The sequence below is a fragment of the Eschscholzia californica genome, unplaced genomic scaffold (assembly GCF_041429995.1).
Source record: "Eschscholzia californica isolate CP2 unplaced genomic scaffold, dmEscCali1.0.p SCAF_6, whole genome shotgun sequence".
Lineage (NCBI taxonomy): Eukaryota > Viridiplantae > Streptophyta > Magnoliopsida > Ranunculales > Papaveraceae > Eschscholzia > Eschscholzia californica.
The window spans coordinates 558,260-577,177 of NW_028238483.1; the positions used below are offsets into that span (position 1 = coordinate 558,260).

Here is an 18,918-nt window from a genome sequence, read left to right on the forward strand (position 1 = left end):
ATCATTAGGGTTTTAGAAAGAGTCCAAGTTTAGTAAGATTCTTATTGAATTTAGGTTTAGGAAGTTACATTATTTCAGTATTTCTATTATTTAGGAAAGTCCAGTTTCAGTCTATCTAGGAAAGTCTAATATCCTATAAAAAGTTCTTTAATCGTTATTTAATCGTTATCTAGGAAAGTCTAATATCCTATAAAAAGTATTTTTATTTTACATGTTGAAGAGAAAATCCAATCAAGTTTACAGTTATTTAATCGTCTTTAATCGTTATTCGCTTTACTTTTATTAATGATGTAGACGCAGCGGAATTAAAATAAGAACAATAAAATAAACGAAGAACTGTAAAGAAAACGATAAATAAACTAAAACTCGATAAACTTCAATGATTTTTCTCTTCAATATGAATAATAAAATAGACTAAACCTCCTTTTATAGGATAAGAAACTTTCCTAGATAGACTCAAACTAGGATTCCTAAAATAATAAAATATTCAAAACATAGAAACTTCAAAATAAAGAAATATCAAATTAAAGTAACTTCCTAATCCTATGCTAATTAAGACTACTATTATGGCCGAATAGGATGTGGGCACGCGTGGACGTGGGCCCACATGTTATGCGCCTGCATCAGCACCCTGTTCCCCAGAAGGTTCATCCCGAACCTTTTCAATGAAGAAAACCTTTTGATGCACCCGCATATGATGAACTTCGCCATACCTATCCTTAATTCCCACTTTTCACGAAATTTGCTGAAAATTCGTAGAAGACAAATTTGGACCATACCACCAACTATAAGCTGAATCATATATTGCCAAGATACTCGCAAAAACAATGCCAACGTATAAACGTCCAATAAATTTAGACATCGCCCGTCGTCCTTTAAATCGATGAAAGAACCCACATATACTAACTTAGCCGATATATGACAAAATTGCAGTTTTGTAGCGGAAATATTTCGTGTAGCACTAGAATTAGAAGATGGAGGTGATGGTGAATATGACGAATTTTGCATTGAATATGGTGTAGGAAAAATTTTATGATTCGAAACAAGGATGTCTTCTCCCGGAATTGCATATGCATCAAATAATTCGTCCGAACATGGTTTATTCACATCACGAATAGAAGTTAGGTTTGATGAAGAAAATTTACTTCTTTCTTCTTCCTCGGTCATTGAGAGAATTTTGTTCCTTTTTCCTTGAACTTCTCCTTCAATATCATCGATCTTAATGACTGAAGTAACTTCGGAGAACTGTCTTCTCAATTCAATTTTTGTTTCTACACATGACAAACATTCATCGAGAGGAAGAAAACCATACCTGAGGATGCTTTTCAACGTCGTACAATCGTCTATGATTTGTTTTCCTTCGTCAATGAGTCTCCATTGCATTGCATTGAATTGTTCATAAATTCTTTCGGACATATGTTGTTCAACCAAAAAAACTTTATCATTGTCATGAACTTCTTTATTTCTGAACCAATCTTCCATGCGTTGAATCCAGAAATTTATATGGAATTGACCTTCGAAGAGTGGAATTTTAGAGACTTGATGAATTTTTCTTTCATCCTTCTGATCCATATAAAATTGAATTGTATCTCTAATTGGATCCCAACATAAACGTGGAAAATTTTTCCAACATTTTAAGAGGAGATGTATCCATAGATATTTTTTTTTTTTTTGAAAAATAACAAAAAATCCAGAATTTTGATGGCTCTGAATACCACTTGATGTAGACGCAGCGGAATTAAAATAAGAACAATAAAATAAACGAAGAACTGTAAAGAAAACGATAAATAAACTAAAACTCGATAAACTTCAATGATTTTTCTCTTCAATATGAATAATAAAATAGACTAAACCTCCTTTTATAGGATAACAAACTTTCCTAGATAGACTCAAACTAAAATTCCTAAAATAATAAAATATTCAAAACATAGAAACTTCAAAATAAAGAAATATCAAATTAAAGTAACTTCCTAATCCTATGCTAATTAAGACTACTATTATGGCCGAATAGGATGTGGGCACGCGTGGACGTGGGCCCACATGTTATGCGCCTGCATCAATTAACTTCTTTAATTCCGCTGCGCCTGCATCAAGAACTCTTTGCAGGTTCATCTAGATGGAGTATCATTCAATCTATAGACGATTTAGCATCAAAGTCTCTTTTCCTGACTGATAACCAAGATAGTCATTTTTTTACATCGGCAGAGACCGTTTTCCAGGGTACCCCTTCTAACTTCTTCCTAAAAATCGAATTCCTTCCTAGCTTTTCAGTAATCATGTGAAACAGTTATAGCACTATTTTGACTCAAACGGCTAAAATTTCTTGGTTTTTCGTAATCAGTTTTTCGGTAAATCTCTTGGTTTCTTTAGCAGATTTTCAGTTAATTTATTAAGACAAAATTACTGAAATTAAAGTCTACTCTTCTCAAAATGAGAAGCAAAAACATTACAATCTAAGGTGAGTCTAGAATTTGATAACTCAAACGAATAATAACCAAGTTTAATATATAAATATAAATATATATTTTGAATTGTCAACGCGTCGAACCTTTGATCTCTAAGGTGGAAGACTAAACTTCTTACCTCTCCCACTAAAAATTGTTGACTTTAAATATTTTTGTTGCACCCAGTTTTGTATATGGACGGATAAAAGTAGTAATATAATAACATTAAACTAAAGTGAAGGTAGAGTGGTTTTTAGTTGCCTCTTGGTTTAATGAAAACCAAGAATGGTTTGGAAAAAACCAGCCGCCTACGCCAATTTGTAATTGTAGACTGTAGACTGTAGGAGAAGGTGGGCAATCCTATGTTTGATTTTATTCCACTTTACTTCGAATATTATTAATTAGGTTTAGTTTAGGAGACAACTTAAACTTTATTTACCCAGCCTACTTTACTTAAAAACACCACTCCTTCCACCCTTTTACACTCATGGGTCCTAGGCGGCTATGCTAATTAAAAATGCATCCACTCTCTACTATAACTAGTTTTTTCTTTTTGTCTTTTTATAATAATCAAGTTCTCCCATTTGAGAAAAATAAATAAATAAATATTTTCAAACAAAAGAAACATTAGAATACAGCGTGCTTTAAAATAATTTGTGTTGTCCTTGAAAACAAAGAAAAAAGAGAAAGGGAGATGAAAAAAGAGGTTAAAAATAGTCTATCCTTGTTTTGTCCAAAATATTCATATTGTTGATGACTACTATGTCCCAAATTATGACTATTATGTCCCAAATTACTGATGAGGTTTAGAAAATAATTCCATTGGAAATTATTATTACCTAGAAGGGTAAACAGGGAGTATATGATTACCCTTGGATAGACTCAACTTGAAACACTTTTACAATAATGTTTAATTAATAATAACAATTAGTGACAAAAACACGATGTAAACATCTAATAATAACAAAGTAGTTAGCACGAAAAAACATATTATATATCCACCAGTCACCACACCTACTTTTTATTTCAAACTTCTTTGTTCTTTTATTTCAAATTTTCATCCTTGCTTCCCGTCTTTTGTTTTTGTACTCTGATTATTCTAGAGTATTTTTCATTTTTTTAGGATCATTTTATCTCCCCAACATAATTGCTCTGCATACTAATCAATCATATTTACATTCTACTACAAGTTTAAATGTGCAAAATTGTCTGTATGACCATTTTCAATGTATTTATTAATTTTAATTCAGATTTATTTTTAATAAACTGTTTATCTTAATTTATTATGTTTTACTTATAAATTCATATGAATGAGAAAAGGAAACTCCAACAAAAATAATTGTTCATATAGAAGTAATACTATAATGTAAACAAAATACTAATTATTTGAGCATAAATTCATTTTTTAAGATCAACATCTCTGGTTTAAATGGAATCCAAACACTTGGTAACACCAAGAAAAATTAGTTTTTCTCCCTTTGTACCTAAATAATAAGTGAAAATTTTATACTATATTATAACTTACAAAAATTAGGGCCGGCGCAAGATTGTGGGCCGATATCCAACTGGAATTTGTCAGGAACGGTCATAATTTTTGGTAAACGTCGACCTAAATATATAATGGGAGTATTATATGCACAAAAAATTTTGATTTAATTTATTATTTGATGACTCACTTTCACTAAGAGACAAAAAAGTCAAAATTTGAAGGTAAGTACTAGGGGTGGGAAACGGGCGAGTTCGGGCTCTTGATTTTCGGGCTCGGGCGGGTTCAGGCTCAAGAGTAAGCTACCCGATCAAGATATCGGGCACTTCGGATCGGGCAAACATGAATCTCGTCGAGCCTGCAGCCCGATTTTGCCCGAGAGCCCAATCAGGCTCGGACGGATCAGACCGCGGGCTTTTTGAATAAAAAATAATTAAAATAAAATAAAATAATAAACTTAACTAAAATAAGTTAAACTGATTTTCATTCATAATATTAATAATAAAATCTCTATGCAAAAGTTACATCAAAAGTTAGAGATTTTTTCACAAAAAATTACAGAAATTGAACGTAACACGATGGATTCTTTGGAACCGACGCTGGAAATCCGTCGTTCAAAGGGTCAAATTGCATCATACTAACATTAAGTTGGTGTTTCCACCAATCTTTCAGACAAACACAACACTCCAACATTTCTGAAGTTCGACTGCTTCTATAATCACCCAAAGGTCTCTTTCCCAAAGAGAAGGAAGACTCGGAAGCAACAGAAGAAACCGGAACAACGGGCGATTCGAGATAAAACCGGGTATCTTTTCTCATTTTAACTCCACCAACAAAAAACGTCGAACTTTTCAAGATCATCTACCAAAGGATTGGGCTCGGAATCATATCGAGAAATCTCTTCAGAATTAGTAGCCAAAGGATCTTTTCGAGCCCGCTTTATATTTCTCCAAAATGCACCTCGGTTCGAAGATTCGGAAGTCTCGGAGGAACCAACTGTAGAAAAAGTTTGCGGTCGTGAAATATTCAAAGTGGTTGTATACTCCGCGACAATTCACGAAGTTTACTAACCATTGTGGCAAACTGAGATAAAAAACATTTAATAGCATAAGTCGAACTTTGAAAACAGTTCTCAAGCTCAGATAAAACCATATCAACTTTCATCTTAATCCGAGGATCAAGAATACATGCAACACCAAATAAAACCAGAGTCTCTGATCCCCAATACTTAATAAATTTCGATTCTATTGACAAAATAATTTCGGAAGACAGTGGATTACTCCGGTTATCATGAAAACCATTCCAATACCAACCAAATACTCAAGAACTGAATTTGAAGTAACATATTCAACCCCGAAAAAGAAAGTAGTTGCATCGTAGAAAGGCTTCAAAAATTTACATAGAATATCAGCGTGCAACCAATCGAACTCGGATACAACAAAAGGTGGAGACCAATCGGACAAAAAAGAATTTATCACCCTTTGATATGGTAATGCATTTTTCAACATAAGATATGTCGAATTCGACCTATGTTTCACATTTAACTGCAATTTCCTAGACGCAAATCCTTTCGACTCGCAATGGGCTCGAAATTGGGCATTTCGAGTCTCAGACGAAGCAATATATTCCAAGCTACCCTTTACCCGAGTAAGCATTTCCTTGAACTGGGGTACTTTAAACCATCTTGAACCACAAGATTTAAGATATGACAACAACATCTAACATGAAATAGTTCACCCCTCAAGGGCAAATGAGGCATCAAGTGAATCAATCGAGATACGAAAACAGTATTTGCACTTGCATTATCCATTGAAAGGGAGAAGATTTTTCCAGAAATCATCTAATCATTTGTAAATTTATCATGCAAGACACTTGCAATATGTTCACCAGTGTGCGACTTGTCTAAGAGGATGTAAGAGATTATTCTCTTTTGGACACACCAATTTTGATCTATGAAATGAGCCGTAATGGACAGATAACTCAATTTTTTATTTGAAGACCAAATGTCAGAAGTGAGAGATATTCCACCAGGAGCACTGAAAAGAGAATCTCTCAAAGCATCTTTCTCCCCTTTGAAATATTTTAAAATATCATTTCTTGCCGTAACTCTTGAGAACGACTTAAAACAAGGGTGAAACGAGTCATTTATGTAATGTTCAAAGAATAGATCCCCTACAAATTGCAAAGGCAATTCACGGAGAATTATATGTTTAATCGTGTTCTTTCTTGCTCTTGCTTGGCTAAATTGAAATGAAGACAAATTTCCAATCTTTTGTTTTGAGTCAACTTAGACTGAAAGAGATCAATCTTTAACTCCTTTGCACAAATTGTTGTGTGCCTCTTAAAATGGGTGGTGCCATTTTTCGAATTGGCATCTCTCATGACACCACAAAATATACACTTGGCCATTAAATTTTAATATTCGAATTTTTAGTATCAGGAACATCGACAAATGGGTAATTTATCCAAACCTCGGATTTCCGATCGTTCTTAGACTCCTTATGGCCCTCCCACTTCTACTGCTGAAGATCCAACAGGAGCAGAAACACCTTGTTCAATTGGAATGTTTGTTGGATCAACCTAGGTATAAACCACAACCACAGAAGAAATGTCAATCTAATGCAGGCAGGTTCATGTCAAGAGTCGAATATATCATCATCAGCCACAAATTTATGTTCATATAGATCGTTTGAAGTTCATGTATCATGTCCATAGAGTCAAAAAAATTACATCATATGTAATTCCATATCTGAAACAGACATGATCTGTTTGATCAAAATCTGTTTCAGAGATGTTTCACATTTTTGATATAATCACCATTTATCATATATAATAATATCATCAAAAAAGAAGGTCACATTTCTGAAATAGATGACAACTTTATGGTCTGTTTCAGAGATGGATCTATTCATCTACATGATTTATCATCATACACCATAATACCATTACCATATACACTATCAACATGAAAAAAAAAGTACATCAATCTGTTTCAGAGACGAATCTACAAGACTACAACTTTCGTTTATTATATGAACTATGATCATCATCATACATCCTTTAACAATGTCCACATCAAAAAAGCAAACAAAAATGACATCAAGTATGTTCTAAATTTCTCGAACCATCTCTTGAAATAACTGAACATTTCTTGAACCATCTTATATCTCATAAAACAAAAAAAATCAAACAATAATATTAAACATTCTGAAACAAATCATCAAATAGATCTGTCTCAGATTTGTTCATCATCTTTTATCAAAAAAGAAAACAAAAATGACATCAAGTATGTTCTAAATTTCTTGAACCATCTTCTGAAATAACTGAACATTTTTTAGACCATCTTATATCTCATAAAATAAAATAAAAAATCAAATAATAATATTACACATATTTGAAACAAATCATCAAATAGATCTGTCTCAGAGATGTTCATCATCTTTTATAAAAAAAAACAATTCTAATTTCATTACATGTTTAAATCATTTTTTAACAAAAAAACACTTTTATTTCAATACATCTCTGAAACAGATCAAAAAGTAGATCTGTTTCACAGACATGTTAATCATCATTTATAAAAAAAACCTAATATCGTTACATCTTTGAAACAGATCTATAGATAAAAAATTAGATCTGTTTCAGAAATGTTTTATTCATCTTTTATTAAAAAAAAACCTAATTTCGTAACATCTCTGAAACAGACTTTTTAATCTGTTTCAAAGATGTTTATTCATCTTTTATAAAAAAATAAAACCTTATTTTGTTACATCTCTGAAACAGATCAAAAAGTGGATCTGTTTCAGAGATGTTTATTCATCTTTTGTAACGAAAAAAAACACTTTCCTAATATTACTACTTGTCAGGAAAATCAATAAATTCATGAATCATAAAATCAAATATTCTTTAATTTAAGAACAGTAATAATCACCTAAAGTGATATTCTAAAGCATCAAAACATCTCATATCATCGGTGTATCAGCCGAATATACATCTTTAGAATCATGTTGAAAAAAACAGAAATAACAAAGTCTTAGTCTATTAGAGATTTAGAGATAATCACCTAAAGTTATATTCTAAAGCATCAAAACACCTCATATCATCGGTATATCAACCGAATATAATCTTCAGGATCATTTTGAATCATTTTGAAAAACACAGAAATAACATATTAAAGAGTCTATAATTTATATTAGAGATTGTTGTGAGGTATTACTAACCATTGTTGCACTCAAGGAGGTAGGAGTAATGGAGGACAGTGAAAGATGGGTTTCGGCTTGGGTGGATGACGGGGGTCGGTGGAAGACGTTGGAGGACGGGTGAGGCCGCGAGGTCTGTCTTCTAAGGTTTGTAAAGAATGCAATAAGGGTTTTAAACCCTATTTATAGAGAAGATATTTATGATCCAATGGTGATGCCTAGGGGTGGGAAAACGGTCCGGGAACCCGGGATCCGGCCCGATCCGCCCGGACCGTTTGGACCCGCTGCCCGTGTGCTACCCGAGCCGGGCTTACCCGGCCCGATGGCTCGGGCGTATAGGGCTGGACACGGACAGGGACTCAAATCCGAGTCCCGGCCCGATAAACCCGCCCGATAACCCGAGCCCGATATTGCCCGAGCCCGTTGGGTACTTGGATCTAAACCACTAGTGCCTTTTTTTATCTCTTATATAAGTGTCCACATCCCACAAAAGAAACCATAATCCTAAAGTCTAAACCTAAATCCTCTCCCTCCTGTCTCTCTGCCTCCCTCTCATCTTTACCACCTCCCTCTCATCCTTCACCACTTCTCTCTCCGACTCTCTCTCCCTCCTTTCTCTCTGTTTCCCTCTCATCTCTGTTCTCCTCTCTCTCCGGCTCTCTCTCTCTCTCTCTCCGCCTCTTTCTCTCTAACTCAAACAACAACCTAGAATCAACCATGAACTAACCCTAAATCCTTAAGACCAAAAATCAACCATGAAGCAACCAAAAATCATCCATGAAGCAACAAAAAATCGATCATGTTCGTATAACTGTACAGGTTAAGCCTTCACAGTTCGAAATCAACTAGGAGTTTTGTTATATTTTGATTGTACACTTTAATTGTTGCTGCTGTTTTATTTTGTTTTTATTTTGTATATGATTTGTATTTTGTGAAATAGATAAAGAAATAGATCTGTTTCAGAAACAATAAAAAACAGTTATGTAGTATTATGTTTTCATTTTTGTGGTTGATTGTTAGTTTCTGAAACAGATCTGAACTCATTTATGAGTCAGATCTGTTTGATCAGACAGATCGAAACCAACCATCGATCTGTCTGATCAAACAGATTCGTGATCTGTTTCAGAAATATTAATGAAAATTTTATCTGATCTGATGAGGTGTAATCATGATGTAAGAATGTAAGATGGATGATGATATAGTAATTTTTTTAATTCTTTCCTTAACAGATGTTAATTTTGTTGAAAAAAAAAAATCATAGTATATAAAATGTTAGGGTTATTTCCCTAATGGCCCCCTACTTTGTGACCAGCTTCCCGCCTGGCCCCCTACTTTACGAAAAATACCCATATGGCCCCCTATTTCCGTTAACTTTAACTTTCCGTCACTCTCTCTCCTCCATCTCTTTTTCTCTCTCTGCCATGTCACGCCACATCATCTGTTACGCCACTTCATCACCTTCTCCGGCAAGGTCGCCGGCCGACCAAATTTCCGGCTGGCGACCTTCAAACTAAAATAAATTTTTTTTTTCTTTCTCTCCTCTCTCTCTCTCTAAGAACTCCGGCGAAGGAACCCTTCGCCGGAGTTCGTGAGAACAGATGATGTGGCGTGACATGGCAGAGAGAGAAAAAGAGATAGAGGAGAGAGAGTGACGGAAAGTTAAAGTTAACGGAAATAGGGGGCCATATGGGTATTTCTCGTAAAGTAGGGGGCCATCAGGGAAATAACCCAAAATGTTATTTAAGTAATTATTTGTTTTTATATGAAAAAAAATGTTTTTTTTAAATACATTTTAACTCATCAAATTACCCGAGCCCGTTGGAACCCGCTCGGGCAGCCGGGCTACGGGCTCTGTTAGGGAGAGTTCTGTCCGGCCCGATCCGCCCGCCAACTCCACGCGGGCAAGGCTTGCTCTTGCCCGATCCGCCCGAGTCCGGCTATGTATTGCCCGAGCCCGTCCGAACCCGTCCGATTCCCACCCCTAGTGATGCCTAGCCGTTGGATCGTATTATCTAACGGGCGGTCGGGTAATACAATACGGGCGGTCGGGTCGAGTCTTACTACGGGTGGGAGGTTCGGATGAATCATCGGGCGGGCAAGAAGCGGTTGAATATCGGGCGGATCTAATGGGCCGGGGCTCGGGTAAGAGACCTTACTCGTGTCCAGCCCACACCCGACTGGTATTTCGGGCCGGGTACGCTGGAGCCGGGTCTTTCTCGGGCGTCGGGTCCTCTCAGACCGGTCGGTTAGGGTCGGGTTTTGGATTTTCAGGCCGTTTTCCACTTGACCCGTTTTTTTATCTGAGTGAGTCATTATGTCACAAATTAATCAAAAATCCTCAGTACACTTAGCATTTTCTAACATGGTAATTATCCGCTCGTTTGGTCTTTGATTTTTGGAGTTGGCTATCTTTAAACCAGATTCAATTAATGGCAGCTTTAGTTCAATAAAGAATAAAAAGAAAAGAGATGGCTAAGTGTAATATTTTAGTCCCACCCATTTGATGAATTAAAAATGGATTATCTAATTACCCTATCTCCTATATCTTTGCTTATAAATAGAGAGGTTACTTGTTCATCAGTTTCATCATCACTTAATCTAAGACTAATACAGAGCAATCTAGCTATAGGAAGGAAGCTCTTTCTCTCTCTCTCTCTCTAAAATGGGTTCTTCTTTGCGTTTGGGTATGCCTGTGTGGGTTTTAGTATTGATATGTTCATACAGTGTTTTAATTGGGAAAACAGAGGGACAGGCAACACCAGCTCTAGTACCAGGGCTGTCATTCACATTCTACAACACAAGCTGTCCAAATTTAGAAACCGTAATTAGGGATCGGCTAAGGACTGTTTTCAACAGTGATACCTCCCTTGCTGCTGGCATTCTTCGTCTCCAGTTCCATGACTGTATGGTTCAGGTACTCCATCCACCCTCTTCCCTTAATTTCAGACAATGACTTATGAGAGGTGAGAGAAGGATTGCGGCTGACTGGTTTCACGCCAAGCCACCAGCCCAACCATGGAGAATAAAGGTCGAAAAATGACAGAGAACAAAAAAATCACGGCAAGCCACATTAGATTTCTACCCAGAGTCTGCCTAGTTTTCTAATTCTCTATCATTACTCACAAACGTCAAGGTTTCTCTATGGATAACGATTTGGGTCCCGAAAGTCAAAACAGACTCTAGGCAAAAAATGAAAGAAACGGCCAGGATTTGATTGTCAACTCTCTTTAGTTTCGTGTATTAGACCCCGAGAATATCCTGGTGGTTGATATCATTTTCTTCCCAAAGTCTGTCTCACCTTTTGGTGGTTTTATCGCAATTGTTTCCCTATAATGTAATTTGATCATATATACATACATGTGCAGGGTTGTGATGGGTCAGTTTTGCTAGATGGATCAACTAGTGGACCAAGTGAGAAGTCAGCCATCCCAAATCTTACTCTCAAGCCAGAAGTATTCACCATCATAAACAGTCTCCGTGATCTTGCACAAAATGCTTGTGGCTCTCCTATCGTCTCTTGTTCAGACATCACTGCTATTGCTACTCGTGATGCCGTTTTCCTGGTATATATACTAGTATTCTTTTTCATTCTGCATCACCCATAATTTCATTCTCGGTCTCACATACAGGATGATAAAACATAATCATTGAGATTTTCAAGAAGTAGTTGATAAAAGTGTTCAGCCAGAACGATGCTACATAGGTTAATTCTTGAATAAAATTATCCGGATAAAGAAACATTTCCCTTTATATAGATAAATTATGTCTTCCCAATGGATAGGTTGAACGAAAAAGATGTATAATATGTTATCATGACTAAGCTTTCCTAGCCCTTCAGTCCATGAAAAGCTTTCAATGGTGGAGAGTGAAAATTCCATTGATCTCAAAGGAAAAGTATAAAAAATTAAAAAACCAAAGCTGGCAATCTCTCCATTAAAAAATTACCCAAATCACATCATAAACTAATTAATTTATGTTCGCTTGCAGTCTGGAGGACCTGATTACAAAGTCCCTCTGGGTAGGCGTGATGGAACAACATTTGCTACTCTTGATGACACACTAAACAACCTCTTCCCTCCCTTTGCTAATGTCACCTTCCTTCTCGACGGTATGTCAGCCAAGAATTTCGACGCCGATGATCTCGTCACACTCTCTGGTGCTCACACCATAGGCCGTGCCCATTGTCCCTCCTTCATAGATCGACTAACCCCAAATCAAGACCCAACCATGGACCCAACCTTAGCAACCAACCTCAAAATCACGTGCCCAACCTCCAACTCCACCAACACTGCTCCTAACGACGTCCGAACTCCCAACATCTTTGACAACCAATACTACGTCGATCTCGTCAACAGACAAGGTCTCTTTACTTCAGATCAAGATTTGTTTATTGATAATAGGACCAGGTCAATTGTCACCACCTATGCTGAGAACCAGACTTTGTTTTTCGAGAAATTTGCTTCGGCCATGATTAAGTTGACACAGTTGGGTGTGTTGACTGGTACCCAAGGGGAGATTAGGGTAAACTGTTCCGCCCGTAACCCAGCTCCGGCTAACACCTCTACTACCTTCTTATCATCTGTTGTTGTCGACCAAGAACAAACCGAAGCACACGCTGCCGCTTTTTGAAAAACTAACCTTGGGACAGAATCCTATATATATATCATGGTCATCTATGGTGCAAGGACGATTATCAAGAGTAGGAAAGGTGAGAAAATGCAGCTTCAGTTAATGCATGTTGAGGTTATTACCGTGTAAAAGAGAGCTATTTGGTGAATTTGTATGTCTTATCTTCTTCTTTCATGAATAAAAAAAAATGAAGGTTGTCATCTATTGCCTCGTTTTTTTTTTCCTTTTAGTTCCTGAAATATCATGGTTAGATACTCAAATTTACCGAACGGAACCATATTCTTGCGACACTACAGTTGATACTAATGATTAGACGAAGGATTATAAGATTTTGAGGTTTATATTCCACATTAATATTGATGATGTGGGTGTTGGAAATAATGAACCATTGCCTTGGTTGAATTAAAATTAGGAGAGACACATCTCTAGGATTATGTTTCTCCATATAGTCACCGTCGTCTCTATAAATATATTTCAGATTTCATTGTATCAATATAGAAAAATCAATTAGTTTTCATGAGTTTAAAGTTTGCATTAGAAGTCTAAGTGATCAAGAGAGTTCTCTACATATTTTATTCGAAGTTTCTTGAAGATCGAAGTGTTGCTCTTTAAGAAGGTAAGACTGTTTCATCCCCGGAGATGATTCGTGTAATGACATGGTTTAGCACCATTGAGGGACGAGTAACGTCTTAAGGAGAGAGTATCCAATACTCGACTCGGTCATATTATTATTAATCCGTCTATATAATTTGACAAACCAAATAACCATCGAATTGTGTATCCAGTGAAGAACGAAATTACCATCGAATTGTGTATTGGTGAAGGACGAATACAAAATTTTGTCCAACAATCTTAAGACGTTAATCTTGCTAGAAGTTTCGTTTGACGAATTAGTAAACAAACTAATCGACTTACTGTTATTATTCTTGATTACACTAATGCATCATGCATGAGTTTTTTAACTTTCTTATTCACAACATAGGCAACATACCTAGTCAAATTTGAAAGTTTTCGTGAATCTCAGAGAGGTTTTACTCATCCACTAAGATCACGATTTCTTATTACAAAAACTCTCAATCTCTACTCAGACTATATATAGTCGATTATACAACTCTGGAGAGAGAAACAATATTAGTTAGTTGTTTAACTAACCATCTAACAAATTATTAACAAACCTAACCAACAGATTAACAACCTAATAACAACACATGTGACTAACATACGTGCCAGGAAGTGCCCATAATAATTCTTCTAACTTTGAAAGTTAGTTAAGTTGGTTAGCTCCTTCTTCCTCATTGAGTTCAACCAAGTGTGTCTTACATCCTCCCTCAAACGAAGCAGTAGCCGAAGGAAAATGCATAAGTTTGTAGCTGATGTCTTGAAAATGAGCACATACTAATCCTTTGGGGAAGATGTCTGCCAAGTTTGCATCTGATGCAACAAATTTAATGTTCAAAGTACCATTCTTCACCAAATCACGAATGAAATGAAAATCAATTTCAATGTGTTTTTTCCTGGCACGAAACACAGGATTATAAGGCAGAAATTTTGCTACCATGTTGTCACAAAACAAGTCTACTAGAAATGGAATTGGCTGAAGCAATTCATTAAGCAAATAAGATATCCATAGGAGTTCTGAAGTAGCTAGGGAGAGAGCCCTATATTCAGCCTCAGTGGAAGACCTGGAGACTGTGGTTTGCTTCTTAGATGACCAAGACACAAGTGTAGAACCAAGAAATATGCAATATCCACTTGTGGATCTCCTAGTATCTGGGCATCCCGCCCAATCTGAATCTGAATAGCCAGATAAACTAGAAAGATCTCCTGCTTGAATCATAATACCAACACCAATTGTTCCTTTAAGATATCTCAAAACCTTTTTAAGCAGAATCAAGTGACTGGACCTTGGTTCTTGCATGAATTGGGACAAGTAGTTGACACTAAAAGTGAAATCTGGCCGAGTCATTGTGGCATATTGTAAGCCACCCACCATACTTCTATAAAATAGGGGATTATCTATGAAATCACCATCCAACTTGGATATCCTTTTTCCACATGAGACTGGAATCAAACTTGGTTTACAATCTATCAAATCTGATTTTGGAGGAGTTCAAGTAGATACCTAGTCTGTGATAACTGGAGATGAGTAGGAAGCCTCTGAACCTCAATTCCCAAAAAATAATGAAGATCTCCCAACTTCTTCATTGCAAAGGCCTTGGTGAGATCACCAACCAATTTGTCTATTAGAGTTAGAGAGGTGCCAATGAGGATTATGTCATCCACATAAAGGAGAAAGATCAACATATGTTGAGAAGAGCTGAAAACATACATAGAATGGTCTGAGTCATTCTGAATAAATCCCCAAGATGATAGGTAGACAGCTATCTTATGGAACCAAGCTCTAGGAGCTTCTTTGAGCCCATAGAGTGCTTTGTAAACATGACATACAAAACCAAGCTTCTTGTCATCTTCAAACCCAGGTGGCTGCTTCATATATACATTCTCTGAGAGATCCCCACGAAGGAATGCATTAGATACATCCAACTGATATATTGGCCGTCCTTTTGAAATTGCCATGGTCAGCAGTATCCTTACTGTTTGCATTTTGACCACTGGGCTAAAGGTCTCCAAATAGTCTATCCCTTCCTGCTGATTATAGCCTTGAGCTACTAGTCTGGCCTTGTATCTCTCCGGACTGCCATCATATTTATATTTGATCTTAAGGACCCATCTACACCCAAGTATATTCGTATGTGGTAGCTTGGGAGTGAGACCAAGTGTTGTTTTTCATAAGTGCCTGATATTTACCATTCGTAGCTGATTGCCAATGTCCATACTTACTGGCTTCTTTATAGTTTTTAGGTTCAATCTCAGAGTTTAATGACACAACATAAGCAATGGGTATCGGATGAGGAATAGTAAGGTGAACTACATGATCAGGTATAGTTTTGGGTTTACTTATCCCACTTTTGAGACGAGTTTGCATGGAATGAACATTTTGAGCTGAGAGTATATCTTGTGTGGGAAAACACTCAGTTGAAGACTGTGGAGATGTAGTTTGTGAAAGTTCTTAATTAGGAGCAGAAGATGATTCTATAGATTCTAAAATTAACACAGAAGGTGCTGAGAATACTTGGTCTAAAGATGAGTATGTGGTATGATAATCTGGTACTATGTTTTGAGTAGTACTGTATGGTAGTGGTGGTAGAGGAAACACTTTATAAGTGTCATGTTTTGAGCTCACCAAATTGGGAAAATTAGCAGTTGTGTTTGATGATGCAAAAGGAAATATTGATTCATGAAAGATAACATGTCTGGACACATACTCCTTTTGAGAGACCAAGTCTAGGCACTTAAAACCCTTATGTGCAGGGCTATATCCAATGAAAGCACACTTTGCTGACTTGGGACTTAGTTTATCAGCCTTAGTGTTACCTAGATCTGGATAACACAGAATCTAAATATTTTGATCATATCATAATTTGGACATTTTTGAAATAAGACCTCATAAGGAGTTAAGAAGGATAGTACCTTACTTGGAGTCCTATTGATGATGTATGTGGTTGTTGCACAAGCATGAAACCAGAAATGATTTGGCATAGATGCTTGGATCAATAGAGTATTACCCACAGAAGTAATTTGTATATTGTTTGTTTCTGCTCTTCCATTTTGTTCTGGGGTATATGGTCAAGAACATCTAAATTAAATGCCACATTGATTTAGAAACTCCCCGAATTCTCCTTTGCTTAGTTCTGGTGCTCCATCACTCTGAAAACTCTTGATAGAGTGTGAGAGCAACTTCTCATTATGTCTCTTAAAATGTTGGAAACATGTGAGGCTCTCTGATCTCAGTTTCATTGGATATATCCAAAAGAATCTACTAATATCACAATGTATCAACTGAAGTGGGGCAGTAGAGGAGCTTTCTGAATTTGAAAAAGGAAGTTTTTGGCTTTTCTCAAGTTGACACGAGGAACAAATCAAATCCATGTCCTTTTCTGATATTTTGATCTTGTTTTCCTTTTCCAATGTGAGGATAGTCTCTTTAGATGTATGACCCAGTCTGTGATGCCACACTTTAGCTGTTGCTGTAGCAATATGAGCTTCCTCCACTTCTTCCTGTTGTGAACTATAATAAGGATTCATTCAAAATTAATACTGTATAGGTTGTTTTTCATTGGCCATTCTGCCAATACTTCCTTTGTCGACAAATCTCTTATCACAAAACCCCATGGAAGGAATTCCACACCACAGAAGTTGTCTTTTGCGAATTTTGATATAGAAATAAGATTCTTCTCTATATTACGTACATGAAGTACTTTCTTAAGATGAAATAGGCTTGAACCAGCCATGAGTGTGGCTTCTCCTGTGCTAGCAATGTTCATACAATTTCCATCACCTATCATAACTCCATTTGTACCTTTATAGGGAGCACTGCAGTTGAGCATGTCTTTAGCAAAGGTCATATGACTTGTAGCTCCTGTATCTGCAATCCATCTTTTGTCCTTGACATTTGAAGGGGATGACAAATTTGTTTCCTCCATAGTGGCCATATTACAATCAATTTGAGCACCAAAATGTGCTTGCTCCTCTTCATTTTCTTGCATTTCAAACACCTCATCATCTTCTTCTTCTTCTTCTTCTTCTTCAATTTCTTGTAAATGAAGGTTAGCAAAGTTTCTTTGAGAGGTCTGCTAGATGATACAGAGAAGTCTATGAACCTCATCCTGCATTGCCTAGCAATACCCCATTTGAAACAAATAGCACATGGAATAGTGGTGTAATCAAAAAAATTGTTTCTTACTTGGCCTTGAAGTAGCTTTGGCTTAGACTGATTTCTTTGATAGGAATCAAAGTTTTGGTTTCTTTGAGAGGGCTCAACATTTTGATTTTGAGGTGAAAATCTTTGATTTATTCTGAATTGGGTTCCTCTGTTTTGAAATTTCTTTACAAAATAGGATTCACTCATGTCTTCTTGAGATTCTTGCTCTTTAAGTTCATGATGGATTAGTCTGCTTCTTAATTCAGCAAAAGTGTGACCCCCATCTCTATTTTGTATTGCTATAATAAATTGAGAGTATTCTCTTCCCAGACCTTGTAATGCTGTTCTTGCTAATTCAGAATCACTCACTTTGTCATTAACAACCACAAGTGAATCAGCTATAGTCTTGATCTTACTCAAGTATTCAGACACAGAACTGGAGCCTTTCTTGATGTTTTGAATTTTGTTTCTCAATGAGGATTTTTTAGTTTCAAATTCTTGAAGGAAAATAATTTCAAGATAGGACCAAATTTCTCTAGAGATTTTAGTCTCAATATATTTGAGGCTATAGACTGTGATATTGTGGCTTTGATGCATGATTTAACAAAACTATCTGTTTTCTGCCATTGAAGGTAGGCTGGATTAACTACATCTCTTCCATCAACAACAGTCAATTGTGATGGTTCGGTATATGTTCCACCTATGTAACATATAAGGTCATTCCCAATTAGGGTATTTTCAATTTGATCTTTCCAAACAAGAAAATTCGAACCATCTAACCTAGCAGATATCAAATTTGTAAGATTTGGATTGTATGAGTTCTGACCTGAGTTAGGGTTCGCATTCTGTGGTGGAGTATTCATCTTGAAACAAACTTGAATCTCTGATTCTTTGATACAGAAGAACAATTTGTTTATGAGCTCTTAGTTTCGATTTGGAACTGATCTTCAATCTTGATCAAGAACAATCTTTGGCTCTGGAACCATGAAAGTTTTCGTAAATCTCAGAGGTTTTTTTCATTCATTAAGATCACGATTTCTTATTACAAAAACTCTCAATCTCTACTCAGACTATATATAGTCGATTATACAACTCTAGAGAGAGAAACAAGATTAGTTAGTTGTTTAACACCATCTAACAAATTATTAACAAACCTAACCAACATATTAACAACCTAATAACAACACATGTGACTAACACACGTGTCAGGAAGTGCCCATAAGAATTCTTCTAACTTTGAAAGTTAGTTAAGTTGGTTAGCTCCTTCTTCCTCCTTGAGTTCAACCAAGTGTGTCTTATATCCCCCCTCAAACGAAGCAGTAGTCGAAGGAAAATGCATAAGTTTGTAGCTGATGTCTTGTAGCCGAAGGAGAAGACTATTAATGGAAGAATAATAGTGGT

General features: G+C 36.2%; 1 protein-coding gene and 1 pseudogene across 1 annotated transcript; one reads left to right on the forward strand and one right to left on the reverse strand.

Moving 5' to 3' along the window:
• The first annotated feature begins 10,640 nt into the window (after window positions 1–10,640).
• LOC147530686 (peroxidase 12-like) lies at window positions 10,641–12,957 on the forward strand. The gene is made up of 3 exons (XM_086649526.1): window positions 10,641–11,040; window positions 11,492–11,689; window positions 12,114–12,957. The coding sequence occupies exons 1-3, from the start codon at window positions 10,789–10,791 to the stop codon at window positions 12,753–12,755; spliced, it is 1,092 nt and encodes a 363-aa protein (XP_086505652.1). The 5' UTR covers window positions 10,641–10,788; the 3' UTR covers window positions 12,756–12,957.
• A 1,062-nt stretch (window positions 12,958–14,019) lies between these two features.
• LOC147530687 (secreted RxLR effector protein 161 pseudogene) lies at window positions 14,020–14,748 on the reverse strand (annotated as a pseudogene).
• Window positions 14,749–18,918: the final 4,170 nt, after the last annotated feature.

Coding starts and splice junctions, on each gene's coding strand:
- LOC147530686 (XM_086649526.1), top strand. CDS start 10,789: ATGGGTTCTTCTTTGCGTTTGGGTATGCCTGTGTGGGTTTTAGTATTG. Junction 11,041..11,491: donor TCCATGACTGTATGGTTCAG/GTACTCCATCCA, acceptor ATACATGTGCAG/GGTTGTGATGGGTCAGTTTT. Junction 11,690..12,113: donor CTCGTGATGCCGTTTTCCTG/GTATATATACTA, acceptor GTTCGCTTGCAG/TCTGGAGGACCTGATTACAA.